We start from the raw sequence: 18,749 nt of genomic DNA on the forward strand, positions 1-18,749 counted from the left end.
ATACTAATATATTTATTTATAGAATGAAATCGAAAATGTTACACTTCAGAATTACATTTTGTAATCATTTGCACAATCATAAAATAAAAATTTGAATTCCTTTTAGGAAAATGCTAGTACACCTTTACATTTATCACTACATTAAACCTAAATTAGAATTAGATGCATCGAACTGGGAACAAATGATTATTAGTGAATTAGTTAGGTTATTAGTGAACAGTATCAGGGAGAGTAACACCTTCATATGAACAACTGCTTGTGTTGTCATAGAAATTGAGGTTTATGAATCTGAAAGGGATTTAAACCCATTACCGAGCTAATGGAAATCATCCACTCTACTGTTCTAAAAAAAGAAAAAATCTAGAAATGGAGAAGGTTTCAGACCACTGCCAATCTGTCCAGTTCAGACCATCCTACGCGTGGGCGATATGGCCAAAACGTCATACTACAATATTTCTGGTTGTAATCACAATATAGATCACAATTTTTTAGTAGATAGGCCTATATAGTAATGTTAAACATTTAAGATAAAATATCCCACTAAATTCTGTCTGTGTGAAGAGCAGGAGATGCATCACAAAGCTTCAATAACCCCAGGGTGTCATTGAGGGAACTATAGGCAGCTCTTGCCACAGTCCATGTGAAAGTGCACAGATTTAGCCTAAATGGGAGGTCAGCATGGAAGAAGCCTGTACTCTCAGAAATAGAACATCTGCACAAGATTGAAGTTTGCTATTAATTACCAACATGAATTTCTGCAACCTCCTGCCAGCCGTGAAGCATGGTGGTGGGAAAGTTTTGGTTTGGGGCATCTTTGTCGTCTCAGGGCCTGGAGAACTTACAGTCATAGTATCTACAACGAATTCAATGTCATTCCAGAGTGTCAGGCCATCCTTTAAGAAGTTGAAGGTGAACACGGTCTTTCAAAATGATTGTAACCCCAAATAGACAAGCAAATATAAAAAGGAGTTGCTTAAAACAAAGAAATGGAGGGTTGTGGAATGGCCAAGTCAAAGTTCGGGTCTTAATTCAGTTGAAATGTTTTGGGAGACTCGGAGAGAGCCATGGAAGGCATCCTCAACAGCAGAGTTAAAGGAATGCTGCATGGGGCAATGCCTTCATGGCACTGTTTCCGTCAAAGAAGGCAATACCTGGCACTAATTAAGAGGTTTACTTACCTATTAAGACCTAGAGAAAATGAGATTTTTCTTGAGTAAATTATTTCAATTCAATTTTTTTTTTGTTTTTGGTTGGTTACTTAGCCTCTATAAATACTGTTCAAATTAAGATGAAATATCTTGTCAAAATAGATTGGAAAAGGCAACATTTTTCCTATACCATGGCATTCCTAACTAATCATTCATCCATCCATGTGCCATAGTCACCAGATCTCTAGGGGGTTCAACCTGGTACTAATAAAATAGGCAGTGAGTGTTTATTGTAAAAAAAAAAAAAAATTCTCAATGAAATCCTTCCTATCTTCTCTTCCACAATCCACTTTATATTTTGAAAACAGTAGATTAGCAATTGATCTGGTAAAGCCTTGGATTAGTTTTTCTTTTTTTTTAGCTACAGCAAAGTGTGTTGGAATTTAAAATTTGTTTTGGTAGCTCAGTAACAACCATGATCATCTCATGAATCACATCTGGACAAACAAACAATTGCATTGGTTAGTCATACGCTCTCTTGAAGACTATTGTAGAACTTATTGAAACGAAACCTATTTGGCATGCTTGGACACATTTGGAGGCGGGCGAAAGCAGAGAAAGTAACAGATTAAACACTTGGGTTTACTTCATTTTTCTAGAGTAGGCTGGTATAGTACACATTGGGAAGAGCAATGTTATCACACAGAGATGACAGCTACATTATCAGGGGCTATTTGGTAGGTATCATATTAAAAACAAGGTTATTTCCCTATGTACATTAAGATCAAGGTATCTTTTGCCAGCATGCTCCAAGTTGGAGAATAAAAGCTTGCATTAGTCATGACATACCTGTGGAAGGCAGCCACGAGACGCACCCAGATGAAATCAGCATGTTAGCAACCACAGTTTCAGAAGGTGACGGAGGATTGGGGGTCATTGTATGTATTTGGTACAATGAGATGTATCCTCGGAAGGTAGTACTCATTCCTTTTCTCTGATTAGATTGTTTTCAGTACTAATAATAATGAAAAGGGTGAATTTCTTCCGTTCTTTGAGATTCATTCATCTGTGAACATAAAATAAAATGCCATCTATATCCACGTGCTGCATGAATGACAATGAAAACAACAGATGTGCACTGAAACATTTTTAGCTGGAATTTAAGGCTCCATATTATTGACTTGGCATTTAATGAAGCAGTTTTTTTGTGGTTAGCTTAGTTTCAATCTAACTTTCAGAGAAAGTAGTTTGGTCTTCCTGCTTTTTTCAGCCAAAACAAAAATCTAAACAGCAACTAAGGCCTTCAAACAATAGACTACATTTCTCCAAAGATCCGAATAAATATGACACACCCATAAACCATAGGGCTGGTAATAATGTAAGAATGTGACCTGGTTGTACACAGATATTGCCCCAGCCACTATGAGACATGAATACAAACAAGAGTGAGTGTCAAAAAACCAGTGTGTATTTTTTTTTGTTCCAGGACAAACGTACTAACAGATCGCAACTGATTGTTGTAATACTTAAAAAAAAAAAATCATTAAAGCCAGATTTGCTCTAGCTCAAAGCAATTTTGAAGAGTGAATCTCATTATTAAATGTATGGACAGAATGGGTATTGTGTAAATACACAAAGCAAATCAAGAGCTCCCAAACTTTATCTTTTAATTATATCAAGCCTTAATAGTTAATTACTAATAAATGAGTGAACAAGCAAGCAGAGAAAATATAAATTCTGATTTCTTCTACAATGTTGCATACTGATACTGCACACAGTCCCATCCAAAAGTTCCATAAAAAAATCTGTGGAAGAATTGAATCCACATAACATACCATCGAAATACATTTATGATTTCCCTGTAACACTGGTGATTTCCATCAAAGCAAACACAAAGCTCAAAACAAACACAGGCAACAGGAAAAAATCAGTTGTACTCATCCCGCTCAATTCATTTTGTTCGAATAAGAAAAGTGAGGTCCTTGATCTTCAGAACACAACTGAAGTTGACATATTGGAAAAAAAGTTGTTAAATCATAGTATTTTGGTGCAAATCCTTTATTCCTTTTGAATTATACATGTTTGTTCTTTCATTTTTGTAAAAAATAGCAATTAAAAACTAAGGACGAGGCAAAAATGGCATAACAGAGACTGACTTTATCTAACCATTATATGTAATGTCTACTGTATGCCAGAGGGGGTCAGCAGGCTAACATCATGAAATAGCTAGCAGTCATCAGTTGCACTGGTGTGAAGGTGCCTATATGAAGCACTTGTCCTTCTCTCACCCTATTGGCTGTTGGCATAGATGCAGATTGTGAACAGGAGGTATCGGCCAAAGCACAGCATACAGTCTGTAAGGGTACAGTTCTTTAAGACATAAAAAAAAAAAAAACTCATATGTGTTCATATAAACACATATAAACAAAACATAGAAAATTCATTGGGACAGACTAATTATGAGAAAATTTTTTACCATTTTTAGTAGGTTTTTTTAAAGTTAGTTTTTCAGTGGCGGGAGAGTGGACAGTGAAGTTAAGGTAAACAGTTTGTATAGACCTTAGTGCAACATGCTTAGAGCTGTTAAGAGTGCTGCTTATGGAGAAATTACAGGTTCTACAGTCTAGGGAACACAGACTTAAACTGGTGGCACAAATACATGGACCAGAGGGGCATTACCAGTATCACTAGAGGGCTTTGTTCAATATGCAAGAAGAAATCACAGATTTGCCAATAAGTCACTGTTCATTCCATCAAAGTAACAAACCACTTTACAGTAGGCTGAGGAAGGCAAAATCGTTCCCCTTTTCAAAACCAAAATAAATCCCAAACCTTGGCGCCTTTGAACCAATGAAACATGAACGCGCTAGATACATTCTGTGAGAGCACACCATGTATTCTGCCCCGTTAATTAGTTTCTTTTCGTCTTTGCGGCAAGCGGACTGCACGTCTAGGCGCTCTGCATCTCCTTGCCAATCTTGTAACTGAGGATCTTGTTCCAGTCGATCTTGGTACGAGTTACAGGAAGCTGCCGGCGTAGGGCTTTGAACGTGGTGTCCGACATGGTCTGATAGTTTTCACTGATCGCCGTCTGGGAGAAGAGTAAATACAAAAATTTTAAATACAAAAACTCAATCGTAACCACTGAAGCAGTAACAACTTGGAAGAAACAGGTCTGTGCTAAATGTAAAATGCAGCATCAATGGTTTTAACATCGTCTGAAATATAGAACAAGGAGTAAACAAAAGACTGACCATACTATTCTGACCATACATTACGAAAGAAACGGGTTTTATGAGAAATTTCCTGCTCACCAACCTGATACTCATTTTCTGCACTTTCAATGATCTTCACAAAGTCCTTTGCTGTCTGGGTTTCATTCTAATGTTACAAGATGAGAAAAATGAGTCAAAGAATCCTGGGCAGTAGCAGAATAAAAGAAGTTTAAAGTCCCCAAAAACAAACGATATGAAGAGTGAGGGTGAAACACTAAAGTAATGGATCCCCAGCTGTGACCTCTGCTCCGGAGGCCCTGACTGGGGGAGACACTGTAGGCAGCGGCTTCTCCCAACTCCCTTAACACTGCTAACAAACTTATACCAAGCCAGATTGTCAAAGCAATTCATTTAGTCGTTCATTTTGTTCCAACACACTGGTTCTCAGGGCAATAAAATGAAAAGGCAAGTCCCCCCAGAATCACAATGGATGCAATCTGCTCCCTTCTCACCGCTGAAATGATGAACAAACTCAGCCCCGTTAGTGGCTTTCGGTTGTCCGAAAAGGGCAGAAAGCCGGAGGGTGAACAGACCCACCGGGGGCCCCTAGAGCCACAGCACTGGGCTATTCCAAAGGGGCAGACTTACAGACACCGTCAGGGTCTCCTGCACGTCCTTATGGCTGACCAGCTGGACGTTGCCATCCTCGTAATAATGCACCTGCGGGGAGGATACATGTGGATGGGTTAGTACCACGATGCTACAAACACCTCTAAGCAAGAGACCATTGTGGCAGTCAAATGTATGTATATAATACTTAATAGGAATTTCATACATGCATATGAAAAATGTAGCCAAATGTTTTACACAGTACAGCAAACACACTGATAAAACCTACAATCCATTACACTTAATATCACTTGAATGTATGGCAACATGCAAACAGACGAACTGCATGAATATCTGGTGAGATCTTCACCTGGATCTTCAGCACTCCCACCACCTGAGACTGGGATTGGCTGATGCTGAACTTCCACTCTGATCTACAGCGGCCATTCCTGGAGGGAAGACACCAAGGGTCACATAGGAGAGCACTCACACCTGTAGCTGGGCCGCCATTAGCATACAGCAGCATGCATTCTGCTTCATGATGGTTCTATCACTGGAGCTGGCAGCACAGTGACAGACAGATATTCAATAATCGTCTATTGTCACAAGCAATAAAGCTACAGATAATGAAAACTGCATTAAGAGGTTAAGAATTTGCACCTAAGAATCAGACTTCTGATAATCAAACCCAAAAAGTGAATAATTTTAAAATCACCACTGCCCCACCCCTATCCCGGTTATGCTTGTAGGACCTGGGCTGCATGATCACATGGCTAACAGTGATGAAAACAAACTACATTGCCACAGAAAGAGCTATTGGTCCACTGTTCCACAAGTAGGACATAATGAGATTCCCAATACATAGTGCTGTGGGCATCTCACCAGAAGTTCTTGGGCTGAAACTGGTGACCTTCAATGCAGGCAATGATGGTTTGCTGCCCATCAATTGTCTTCCCATAGACCTGGAACAAAGAAGGTCATGATGAAATTAAACACCAAAAGCAGTCATGCTCATGAAAGCAATGACGGGAAGCGAGTGGTGAAGAAGTGACCCTGCAATCAACATGGCCGACCCAAGAGAAGCTGGATCAGACTTCTGCCTGTCTGCCAGCCAACTGTGCTACTCAAAAACGAGGCAGATACAGACATGTATAAAATACTGCAGAATGGTTATGGCACGATTTTAATGGCTCCAAATGAAAACAGCAATAACGTTTGCATTCTTTAATACTTCCAATGCCTCTATTCAGCTCAGAGGACATAATTTATAATGCGGCACATGATCATAAATGACACTTGACCAGCAAACACAGAACAATAGCACTTTCTGGAATGCAAGTTTCACCCCTAAACTCCGCTTCCCACAATTCATCATGGCTACTCTTATGAAGCGCAAGAGGAATGTCCTGACTCTCCAAAACTGAAGCGGCCTGACTACAAGATGCCAGCGGGGCATGACAAATGGGGGAATGTAAGGTGAGCAGCTGGGTACTTTACAGTATCAAGAAAAAAGGTGACCAACATACCTAAACGTCTCTAAAGTACTCTAACACACATCCATGTACACCCACAAAATTTGTTCTTTAATTTAGCTTTATTATGGTCTAAATCCCTCTCCCACAACCGGTTTGGTTCTGCTGAGTTTAGAATACAGCTTTGACAGAGGGAGAGAGCAGGAGCAGCCAGTTACGAGGAGAAGGCGACGGGAGCGTACCGTGCACACGCCGGTGGGGTAGTGCTCCTTGACGTAGGCCTGGAGGGCGGAGTCACAGGCGTCCCTCCACGAGCGTAGCGCCGCCTCGCCTTCGTGGGGCTGCGGGTCGCTGGCTTCCTTGCGCAGGTGGTCGAAGCGGAAGGACACCCGGTGGCGTGGGTCGAAGAAGCGGCCCTGACCCAGGTCACCGTGCTCCGTGATCAAGACCTGGAAGGGGGCACCAGTGAGCACTGTGTCAGAAGATGGTCCATTACTGATAAAATCAATATATTCCGTCTCCCATAACTTAGGTATTATGAATTTTATTCTTATTGGTAGCTTATCCCTATGGCTAATGCAGATATTTGACATTTAAAATACCACCCAGTGGTCTAATTTATGTGGCGTTCATCAGGAGAGCAGCAGGGGTCAAACCATAATGATATACCGGTACAATCATTAAATGGCACAGAAGAGCAGGCAACATGCAATTCTTTATGCCAAAACAATAATGTGGACATACCTGGTCATCATACCCTTCTATTTTGGCAAGGGTGAACTGATCCATATTATACTGGGCAAAAGCACTGTGAACCACAGGAGATATTGCATATTAAAATGTTACAACAAATGTAAAAGTAACAAACATAACAGTAATACATGGATACAGTTCAATTCAGCATCTCACAGGCTTTACAGGTAAGAAAAAAAAACTATGCAGAAATTGTGATTTCATTAGCAAGATCAGACGCTAACTAAGAAACTGAAGCTGAATTTGGTGAGGAAATTCACAATGGTGAGGAAAACTGAACTTACTGAAGACAATGCTAAACAGTTACAGGAAGCAAAATCATCTAAAATTGAAGGCTACATTTCTACTACTTATTTTAATGCAATTACGTATCTGAAAGCAGAAGTGATACATATTTAGATTTAAGAAAGTCCCCTGTTTGAAGTTAAGCTTAGGGGTAGGTCTCCAGAGATAAGGAAACGAATCTATACTCACTGAGCTGCTCCTTCCCTGAGGAGATTGTCATTGTTGAGCAGAAGCCGCACATCTAGAGCAGAGAAAGGAGAGGATGAGGCGATCCTCTTTAGATTTAGTTCCAAAACAGGCCCCTAGTTCACCTCTATTTTTGGCACAGTGAACCAAAACATGATGCTTATATGCAAGCAGCCCAAATCAACTCTTAAGGACAGCAGCAGTAACACATGCAGAAGTGAAGGACCTGAGTCAGGAAGTGACTCGTCTGAATCCCTCCATAATACACACCACGAATCCCACAAACACTCCACCTATGCATGTTTACCAGTAAAAAGAACCACTGGCAGAACCTTCTCAACCATTACACCCCTGTATCATCTTCACAGGAGATTTATAGCTGCTTATAACAGGCGCATAGGTACTTCAGGAAGTTACTGCAGTACTATTTGTATTTACTGAAGTATAGCTGGTTATTACTAGCGCTGAATGACATCACACTGCGACATGCGGAACTTCCTTGAGTAACGGTGATATTTATATAAAAAAGGATGAAACTGCTATAAATAAACGAAACCAAACTTATCCATCAATAGTGTGTGTCGTATAACAAACTACACCCAAACAGATAAGCTGCCCCAGTTACATAAAGGAAATGAGATACATTTGCAGGTCACCACTAACCATATATACAGCACAAATCCAGGCCTGATACCCACTAACACGGTCAGTTTGTTAATTTGACGCAAATTGAAAGGAAAAGACTCACCATTGAAGACTTCGTTGAACTCTCCAGGGGGAGCATGGATGACGAAGTTGGCAGCTATACGCACCTGAAAGAAAATGACATCAAGAGATGATCTCAATGCCTGAAATGTGTACTAATTTCCCGTCCATCCTATTACTACCACTGACGAAAACTCTACACTCAATACTTGTCATGCCAAGACCACTTACTTCTCAAATGGTTGTAATTTCATAGGTAAATAATGACTGAACAATTAAGAGTAGATGAACACTGCAAAACATTACTTCACAGCAACAGCCACATTGCTCTCTTCCTCATTTAGGGTCAGACTGTCCCCAACCACCTATGCTACCACAAACAACTAGTTTCTTAACCGACTAGGGACCTGTATGTGTCACGAAGCTAGATTCACTGGTTAGCTAGATAACTTGTCGGATTTAAGGTAGCCTGGGAGAAATGTAAGAGAACAATAAAACTGGGGCACATTAAACCCGATAAATTATCTAGCTAACCAACAAATCTCGCTTCGTGATACAGGGCCTAGGCCATTTATTGCTGGTATTTGCTGACAGACATATCCCAGTCCTGCCCCAGTGTTGCTGCATGCAGTGGGAGAGCTCTCTGCGGCCGGCAAACTACAGACCTCTAAGCTCAGCCGGCAGATGCCACGGAGGCCGGCACCACAACTCTTCCTACCCAGCCCGCGATGAACTTGCTTTTCCTGTTTCTCATTCTCTCGCCTTTTTAAGTAAAGACTGCTATCTGAACAACATCCTGTTAGACAGCACAGATGCTGTGGTACACTGGGCTGCAGCACGGAAGACGTCATTACCACATGAACAGGGAAGCGAAAAAAAACATTATAGAAATTACAATGAGCAGCCCTCACCTTGCCTGCCGACTACTGTAGGCAACTAAAACCAGATTTCTAATTTGTGAGGATCAGAACTGACATGCATAGCAATCCACTTCAAAATTACTGTAAACTCAGGACTGACAATGAACTGAACCAAAACATGAGTGTAACCAAGACAAGATGCAGATACTGCCCTAATATCTTTCCCTGTTGCATATCTCTCTAGTGTCCTACCATCGATGGTAGTGAAGCCAACTATTTGCACATGGGCACATCAGTGAAAATGTATTAGGATCTAGATCAGGGCTGGATAATCTTAACCAGAAAGAGCTGTTGGGTATGCAGGTTTTTGCTGTAACTCCTTAGATTACTAATTAGAGGACTAATTGGCTGAAGAGATCTCACACCTGGGTTAACAGCTGACCTAGAGGTTATCCCAAAAACCTGCATACACACCGGCCCTATCCGGATAAGACTGACCACACCTGTTCTGGAACATTTAAAAAATGCAGCTGCTTGACTCATTCAATTATTGATAATTCTGTCATCGTGACTAATCTTCCAAACAATGAAGGTCAAGTACATCTCTCATGGGTACAGCAGCCCTAATGATACTTGAGTCTGCAGTCTCCTGGGATGGACCAACCTGAAAAAATCACTACCCTAACAGGTGAGGATGTGAACCATCCACTGACGAACAGCACTAGGGTGGCAGAAAATGTGACAGTGTGCAAAGGACGAAGTACGACTCTCTGAATGTATGTGTGCATGATCTGTATGTGAGACCATCTACAGTCTAAATGATCTCCCCTCTGAAGAGGGCTACTGTGCCCATCTGCAACCAAATTCCCCATCTTCCTTCACTGTAAATCGAAATCTAATGGCCCTTGATCACAGATTTCACCTCCTGTGATGTACGTGCCAACTCAAATGGCCTATCAGCTGTGCACCAGGTAAGCCTAAGTGATAGCGGGCAAAGGTGAGATTCCTGAAACCAGTATGCAAATTTCACTGCATGAGAAAGCTGCAGAGTAAAAGTACAGAAATACAGCATGCAAATACCGTAGTATTTGTAGCCCTGCCGATGCAGCGAGAACCACAAGGCCACCACACCCTATGGAATCATCCATTGCTTCAAGCTGATGTAATCCCAACATATGCCTAGCCTTCAGGACATGCTGAATCTGATTTAAATCACTGGTCTAACAGAGCTGACAGACAGAACAGATGAACTGTATAAATTTTGGTGTTACAGCAGCAGTTATGCACAGGATCAGACAATACACACAACAGCACCCCTATAAAAAAACCTCCAAGAGAACTGCACATCCCTGAAATCCAACAAGCAGCAACAAGCAGTGGCTGTCTTGCTCACTTGCTGGCCATAACTTCACCAGTCCCAGGTAATATAAGAGTTAGAGTGTCATTGCCAGTCTATCTTTGGGTAAACTTACAGCAAGGTTCTTTGACCCCCCCATAACGGGTGAGCGCTGAGTACTGCAAATTGCACTGGTTTCAGTTTGCTCTCTATTAACGGACAGGCCAACACATGGACATTGCTGACAGTCGGTAGTCACTGACTACAAGCTTCCTATACCTTGGTGGGCCATGGATTCTTGCACTTTTTTGTGTCATTTGCTAGGGAAGATAATGGATAAGCTAGCAAATTAATCCTTTGGAATTTCAGGAAGCCATTGCTGAGATGATCAAGCACAAACGTACTCAGGTAAACTTCACCCCATTAAGTTGCAAATGAATTCACAGGTTAGAAACAGTGGCTTCAATGCCACGAACTAGAAAGTGGCCATGCAGGCATGGTTATCCCTAAAGCCTGAAACTGATTTTTTTGTCTTCCTCCTTTACATTTCAACAGTATCAAGTAAATGGTTTCTCAGCATGAACTGTGCATAATCGGGCCCACAGAGGCCACACAGTCAAACTTCATCATTCCCTACTGTTCCATCCACCGACCACAAGTCTATTCATCACAGTGTGACACACCCTCAAACAGCCCCTACTGTGGCACTGCTGGGCTGGATTCCAAAAGTGACTACACTATGTTCATACAAGATTGCATTCTCTGTGACCCAGAAAATGAGTGAGTACAATCACAGACCATTCCTAATGCAGTTCCCCAAATGTCTGCTCAGGTTGAAGAGACATATGTGCATCCTCATGTAAAAATATGTTCCTGTAAAGCAGGATCCTGTCCAGCAATGCATACAAGTTTTATATAAAAATTTGTCTAGAAAATACAAAATAATTAAGTATCAAAATCTCCTCAGTGGTACGTGCCAGTCTTACAACTGCGTACCATTTCACATATCAAAAGAATATGTTTTTCAATCTGTTACATCCTATGATAAACTTATAAATACGTGTATAGGGATGCTCACACAGAAACATATACAAAAGCTCTGGAGCAGAAGGTACCTCTTGTTCAACATCGCTCAGAAGCCAAAGGCCTAACTCAGGGGTGTCCAATTTTATTTGCAAAGGGCTGGTTTGTATGCAGGTTTTTGGGGTAACCTGTAGGTCAGGTGTTCAAACCCTGGTGTGAGGACTCTTCAGCCAATCAGTCCTCTAATGAGTAATCTAATTAGGGAGTTGCAGCGAAAACCCGCATACACACCGGCCCATTGATTGGACACCCCTGGTCTAACTGAACAAGAGAGTCTGATTCTCCGCACTGTGTTTGGAACTTACTTTTCTCCTCACCCAAGAAACAGGGAAGAGACCCAAGAGCCTATGAAGTAAAGGCATTCAGTCCTGGAGACGAGCTTGCCTGCCGGCAACCCATTCAAGTCACAGAATGCCCACTGTTGAATGGGAAGGTGGCCTCAATATTTCCACAAGTACAAACAGGTAGCTCGTAGCTCCATCACAATTCAAGGTTCTACTGGTCCCAGGAATGTCTTCCTTTACATAATCACTGCAGACAAGAACAGACAAATCTACACTCCAAAAAGAATCCAAATGTTATTTCCCTACAATTAAAAAGGTACGGTAATTGTGACAATTTGTAATGATTCCAATAAAAGGAACAGACAAGCTTCTTATTCTACATTTTTGGTGAACTACCAGGGTCTCACATTTGTATATTTTATAGGCCCAAGTTCTAACAAAAATTCTTTAGACCTGAGGAAAATCACCTATCCTTTGAAATCTCAGGAAACATCCATCCATCCATTTTCCAAACCGTTTATCCTATTGGGTCACGGGGGGTCCGGAGCCTATCCCGGAAGCAATGGGCACGAGGCAGGGAACAACCCAGGATGGGGGGCCAGCCCATCGCAGGGCACACTCACACACCATTCACTCACACATGCACACCTATGGGCAATTTAGCGACTCCAATTAGCCTCAGCATGTTTTTGGACCGTGGGGGGAAACCGAAGTACCCGGAGGAAACCCCACGACGACATGGGGAGAACATGCAAACTCCGCACACATGTGACCCAGGCGGAGACTCGAACCCGGGTCCCAGAGGTGTGAGGCAACAGTGCTAACCACTGCACCACCATGCCGCCCCCTCTCAGGAAACATCCGACAGTAAAATTGTAATGTTTTAACTTATACAATTTTAAACAAGAAAACTGCTAAAATTTGAAAATGAAACCAGTCTCCTTGACTACTGCACGAAGTACACAGACACGACCATTCCAGTGCAAACAGGGTGCTTTTCCACTGCACCAGGTACTGAACTTCTGATAAATCAAAACAGACAATGGTAGTTTGTGTTCATTTTGCAGTTGCATGAAAAACGGGAAGTGGCGCAGAAGGACATCTCAACATGTGGCAGGGTTTTGTGCACTAAATTAAAATATGGCTAATATATCACAGGACTGGTTAATGTGCAATACTAATATCAACATCGCATGTTATGCACATGCAGTTCTCACTTCACAAGGGGACTTGCCATTTAAAATCACTGACACATCAGCAAGAAATTTAACAAAATGAGCGGGAATGAGAAAAGCAAGCACTAAATGTCATTTACCTTCCGCTGTATGGAAATATTTTGATTACTCAGAGATGATACTAAGCAAAAGCAAGTGATTTGTCAGCACAACTCGTGGCAACACCACAAACTCATCTACCAATAAAGTTTGTCAAATTAGTTCTATTTGGCTATATATATTATCACAATATTTAACTCAAAAAAATTTGCTTCGCAGCATTATTGTCAGTAATTTATTTCTTGTAATGTCATCCAGATCTGGCATAATCCATTCTTCTGACCAGACCACGGTTAAAGCTTGGATCTCTCATTTGTCAATGCATCCAATATTACTTTTTTTTTTTTACTTTACCATGGTTTCTTGGTGGTTGTATTTCAGCTTTGCAATGCAGGTTGTTTGCATAACCAATCAACAACAACTTTGCAGGTCCCACCCCAAAGTACCTCATCTGACAGATACTTTGGCTCTGGTACTGGACTGGAAGTCAATGGAGAAGGGGGGGGGGGTACCAATTTTTAGTACCAAAAATTCAGTACCTGGTGCAATGGAAAAGTGCCCATAGATGGGCATCACCTGAAGTTATTTTCATTTCACTATTAGAAATTCCATTTTCTCCAAGAATCAATGAACTAAGACCACACAAAATAATCACAGTTATTGAAAGTGAGAAACGTATGGTTTCAGACACCCTTGCCCCCATTTTGCTAAAGAATAGTCTTATTACAGTACATCACTATTTAATACCCAGTCTGAATATGTCTCATTATGCTCAGATTATACTGAGCCATGAGGGTCGGGCTACGTTGAGCTCAGCAGTTTCACAACATAACCCACTGAACCTTGAGCAAGAATGTCACTGCACATTCTAGCACCGAACAAGCCTGCCAACCTCTTTCAGGCTGTTCCTCTACCTCGCATTAAGCTGCCCTCAGTCTACAGAATCACAGCTGGTTAATCTTGCATGACTTGCATATAATATGTGAGAATTACTACCAGCACAAACATTTATTGTGTCATCATAAACAGTTGCTTACATGACTCTCATAAATTTGGGTCAAGGATTAAAAAAAAAAAAAAGCCTAAACCCACTAGAGCCAGAGCACTGCATTACTGTCACAAGAACTGACAGGGGTTTCATACTTAACATTAGCTGATTGCGAGCAGCAAGTGCATGCACTGTCATCTGATAGCGGGAGCCCAGCACACACCACTCCTTACATGAGCAAGTATGACTGCCTGCAACCATTCTTCATTTCTTGACACAGTACAACATTAATACGCTTACATCCTCATTACGTTAAAACACAGCCCCCCTTTTTTTGAAAAAGAGACAACCTTAAATGTAGTTCAATTTACCAGAGTAAGTTTTCTCAAATTCATACACATTTCTGAGCAAGAACGTGCAGGTTCCTGGACTGACTAGACTCAGAAATAAACATCTTCTTTATTCAAAGAAAAGCAGAAAAATAATAGCTGCCTTACTTGTTTCTTGCGGAGAAAAGATCAGCTATCCGCATAAATAAAACAAGTACGCACAGTGCCTGGTCGGATTGGGACACTGGGAAATGCAGACATACTTGCAACAAAACAAACCAGAACCACAACTTCGATAGTCAAAAACAACGTGAAAGCAAATGTTAGTTTTATTTCTAAAATACGGGCAAATCAAGATTAAGTCACAAAATACTCCAGAAATGCACTACCAAAAATTCATAATTCAATACGCATTTAAAAGTGGAAAGCGCCGACCTCTTCCATAAAATCTGTGCGACTTAAACCCATATAACTAAGTGAAGACAAAAAACGCAATAGTTTGGAATAGCGACGAAAATACCATATGCGGTTGACAAAAACATTTCGCGTCATAAAACAGGAAACAGAACCCTATCTCATTTTGAATTTACGGTGTGTTAACTAGCCATTTGGTTCTGTATTTGGCGCCCACATCTCTGAAAAGAGGAAAACGGAACAGCAAAAAACACTTAGGCTTGACACTAACAGGGAGGGGACATTTTTGCAAAACAGAAAGTGCCTCCACTGTCAGGGCTGCCCCGACTTTTCCGCCGACCGACTCGGTCAGATGTCCATAAAAATAAAACACCAACAAACATAATCCCAGTTTATATGCAAGTTTACGATTATTTTCCCCGAGAATGCGGTAATTTTGCAGTAAACAACACTAGAAAGCAATGGCTCTCTGATTAGGAAGCTAATTCACATTGGAAGACGGAACTTAACTTGGATTCTTGTTTTAGACTACCACAACCCCCTAAATAGCAATGTTTCCTACCAGCAGCAGCACAAAGTAAAGTGTTACAACAAACTATAAACTATAAGCTCATAACAAACACATAAAGCAAAGTTTATTTTTAAATTTTAATCAAATAGATAGGCTAGTAAACTACAGCTGTTTGAGCTAGTCGCTAGCAAAGAAATCATATTTTGCATTCCGAAATAGAAAACAAAAACGGAACACAACATGTTTGCTCCCTTTGGACCGGTGTTGACGACATATAATATCAGAAATCCAAACGTTCATTTTGAAAAACCTATTTAATTGCAGAAAAAAACAAATATTATACCTTCTCCTCATCAGTAAGCTGATCTTCGACGTCGGCCATCTTGGCTCTTCTGGACCCGTTTTTTTTTCATTCGTGGTGCATCCTGGGAACGTTGCTACTCGCCCAGTTTGTCAGTTTTCGTCTTAGAAATGGGTCGTGTGCCCACTACTGGTCATTGGTAATATTCACAAAACTTTAATTTCATGACATTTCAATTTTATTTTTTGTCTTCTGTTTGTTGTAGAGTGCGTTTCCATCTTGCGAGTTGCGGTTATTTAGAAACAACCCAGTTACCACGCGCTGTAACATATAGCTTTAAACACTGTTCTGTAATAAGATTTGGCACAAAAGTTATCACATAAATTGTTTTTATAATTAGTGTAAAACATCCGTAATTAATTTGTGATTCAACCATTAAAAAATATTGTTTGGTGACATCTGTGGCCGCTGTGGCAGCAGATTTTGGTTTATTTTTCACCTGAACTGAGAACAGTTGGTTTAACCCTTATATTTTCTGTCCAGCATTTCTCTGCCTAGACAGGCGGCAGTGTCTGTAGGTTTTCCTACCCTCTTTAAAACCACGGCCAGCCAGAAAAACACTTACATTTTTGATAAATACTTCTCCATTGCAGTGCAACAGCTCCAGAGGCTACTTTAGGAAGCACAGGGCACTCAGGCAGGGAAATTCAAAGGCCATCAATCTACCTATTCATCTTGGATTATGAAAACTCTGCAATGTGGATGCAAACTAACACACTGATCGCCAGGGCAGGAACCAAACCCATAACCATGGAGATGTGAAGTCACTCTGCCCCCAAGCAATCCCATAAACAGTAAGACAACTAGTTCCCCCATAGGGGGTGCCACAAAGGGTCATATCCAGAAATTCTGTCCCCCTGACAAAATGTCACCTTGTCCTAATTTGGGCCCCTATCAGGTGCTGGGCCCCCTGAATCTGCCAGGGTATCCATGCCCCTCTCATAACCCTGATCTCCCACACATGATCGGTAGCCCTAGTACCAAAGGTATAAATGTACTTACTGAGGGGCATATGATTGCTGTGATATTTTTGTTAAATCTTTCAGGGCTTGTCTAGTGAAAAAATGCTTGACAATAGTAAAGATGCATAAAGTACCTTAGTTTATTGAATGCATATGATTATGTGTGCCTTCTGGAATGGTAAATCAACAGGGTAAGTACTTCATCCAAAATTAGGGTAGTAACAGCAGGAGCAGTGGTATGTTATGCAGATTTTAAAGCATCAGTTTTTACACTTTTGCAGAGAATGACCAAAAACAACTGTAGTAAAATCACAAAGGCCAGTGATATATCTGAGAAAAAGAACAGAGACTGGGTTTCAGTTTGCTGCTTTATTTTTCCATTATTTAGAAAGTTAAAAAAAAATCCTTCACAGTGTTCCTGGTTTCCAGAATAGATTATTTTCACTCACCTATAGGTTACCATTAAGTTAATCAACAAAGGAACTTGGGGACAAGAGTATTGTCTTTTGATGAGCATTTCCTATCATTTCTTAATATAAAAAGGAACATAAATTTCTCTGTATAAATAGCAAAATGGTATCGGAAATAAACTTATCTTAAGAGTAGCTTCATAAGTTATAGATTAATGTATAACCCTCCTTGCCAACATAAAATTCCAAATAGAGCCTAGTCAGAAGGGACTTTTCAAGCTTATCCATCTCTCTACCAGAGGGTGTCTCTCTTGCTTTAAGAAGCACATACAGGTACTGCCAACATGAAACTAAGGGAGGTAAAGTGTCACATAAAAATCGATAAGTACCTTTCGTCATTCATTGGTGTTAATTGTACTATTGTGAAACTCTTATTTTTACAGTGACCATGAAAATATAAAAATCGCAAAAACATTAAGAATACAGAAATGTTAGATAGTCAATGACTTGGTCTTTAAAAATAAGTGTTTCTTTCTTTCTTTCTTTCTTATTATTAATATTATTATTTAGGGTTGTATGATGGTTATTTTAATGATTGATTAATCATGTGATTGATCAGTGAACTATTTGATTAGTTGGGCCAAAAAAATGAATGGGTTTAAGAAAAGGTACAAATATTTAAAAAACATTGAAAAGTATCTTTTAATTCACAATTGTAATAAATATGTTAATCAGTATAGTGAATATTTATTTAAAGTTACGAAGTGGCATAGAAATGTAGGTCTGCTGTCTCCATCACATTTTGCCTTAGTAAATCGATTAAATTAGCCCAGCACAGGTGGTGGTCCTGGGGTGGGGTGGGAGGTGCGCACTGGTATAATATAGTTATCCAAAGGAACTTCCATCCATCCATCCATTTTCCAAACTGCTTATCCTACTGGGGGGTCTGGAGCCTATCCTGGAAGCAATGGGCACGAGGCAGGGAACAACCCAGGATGGAGGGCCAGCCCATCGCAGGGCACACTCACACACCATTCACACCTACTGGCAATTTAGCAAGTCCAATTAGCCTCAGGACTGTGGGGGGAAACCAGAGTACCTGGAGGAAACCCCACAACGACATGGGGAGAACATGCAAACTCTGCACACGTTTGACCCAGGCAGAGACTCAAACCCGGGTCCCAGAGGTGTGAGGCAACAGTGCTAACCACTGCACCACCATGCCACCCCCCAAAGGAAATTACACACTATGAATTTCATATATCATCTATCCACCCACCCAATATAACAATTTATGCAGTACAGGGTTACTACATTTTATATTCATTCGCTTTCAAAAATGGTTTATCTGCAAATGAAACGGACTGGTGCAGAGGTAACCAGGCTATGAAAAAGATGTCTCTCTGTGAGGTAAACGCAAGCTTACCCTGCTCATCCTCTTGGAGATTATCTCCCACAGACATCACTATGTCCAGTATGACAGTGGAGGTTTGAACCAGAACCAAATTAAATATGAAGTGTTTCACAAAAGGCTCTAAAACACCAGGTGTTCATGCTGCTGGGG

The 18,749-nt window shown here is 40.8% G+C and overlaps 1 protein-coding gene across 1 annotated transcript; it reads right to left on the reverse strand.

The window, feature by feature from the left end:
* Positions 1-2,798: 2,798 nt before the first annotated feature.
* On the reverse strand, positions 2,799-15,946 carry capza1a (capping actin protein of muscle Z-line subunit alpha 1a). Its single transcript, XM_049021561.1, has 10 exons — positions 15,796-15,946; positions 8,417-8,480; positions 7,672-7,723; positions 7,189-7,252; positions 6,687-6,893; positions 5,855-5,934; positions 5,343-5,421; positions 5,012-5,083; positions 4,467-4,529; positions 2,799-4,239 (listed from the first exon to the last, which is right to left on the reverse strand). The coding sequence occupies exons 1-10, from the start codon at positions 15,832-15,834 to the stop codon at positions 4,099-4,101; spliced, it is 861 nt and encodes a 286-aa protein (XP_048877518.1). The 5' UTR covers positions 15,835-15,946; the 3' UTR covers positions 2,799-4,098.
* Positions 15,947-18,749: the final 2,803 nt, after the last annotated feature.

The sequence above is a fragment of the Brienomyrus brachyistius genome, chromosome 8 (assembly GCF_023856365.1).
Source record: "Brienomyrus brachyistius isolate T26 chromosome 8, BBRACH_0.4, whole genome shotgun sequence".
Classification (NCBI taxonomy): Eukaryota; Metazoa; Chordata; class Actinopteri; order Osteoglossiformes; family Mormyridae; genus Brienomyrus; species Brienomyrus brachyistius.

Excerpts from the sequence above, each read along its gene's own strand:
- capza1a (XM_049021561.1), bottom strand. The coding sequence starts at position 15,834 with ATGGCCGACGTCGAAGATCAGCTTACTGATGAGGAGAAG. Across the intron at positions 6,894-7,188 it reads TAGAAGGGTATGATGACCAG|GTCTTGATCACGGAGCACGG; the intron begins GTATGTCCACAT and ends GCCCCCTTCCAG. Across the intron at positions 4,240-4,466 it reads GTGCAGAAAATGAGTATCAG|ACGGCGATCAGTGAAAACTA; the intron begins GTTGGTGAGCAG and ends CTCTTCTCCCAG.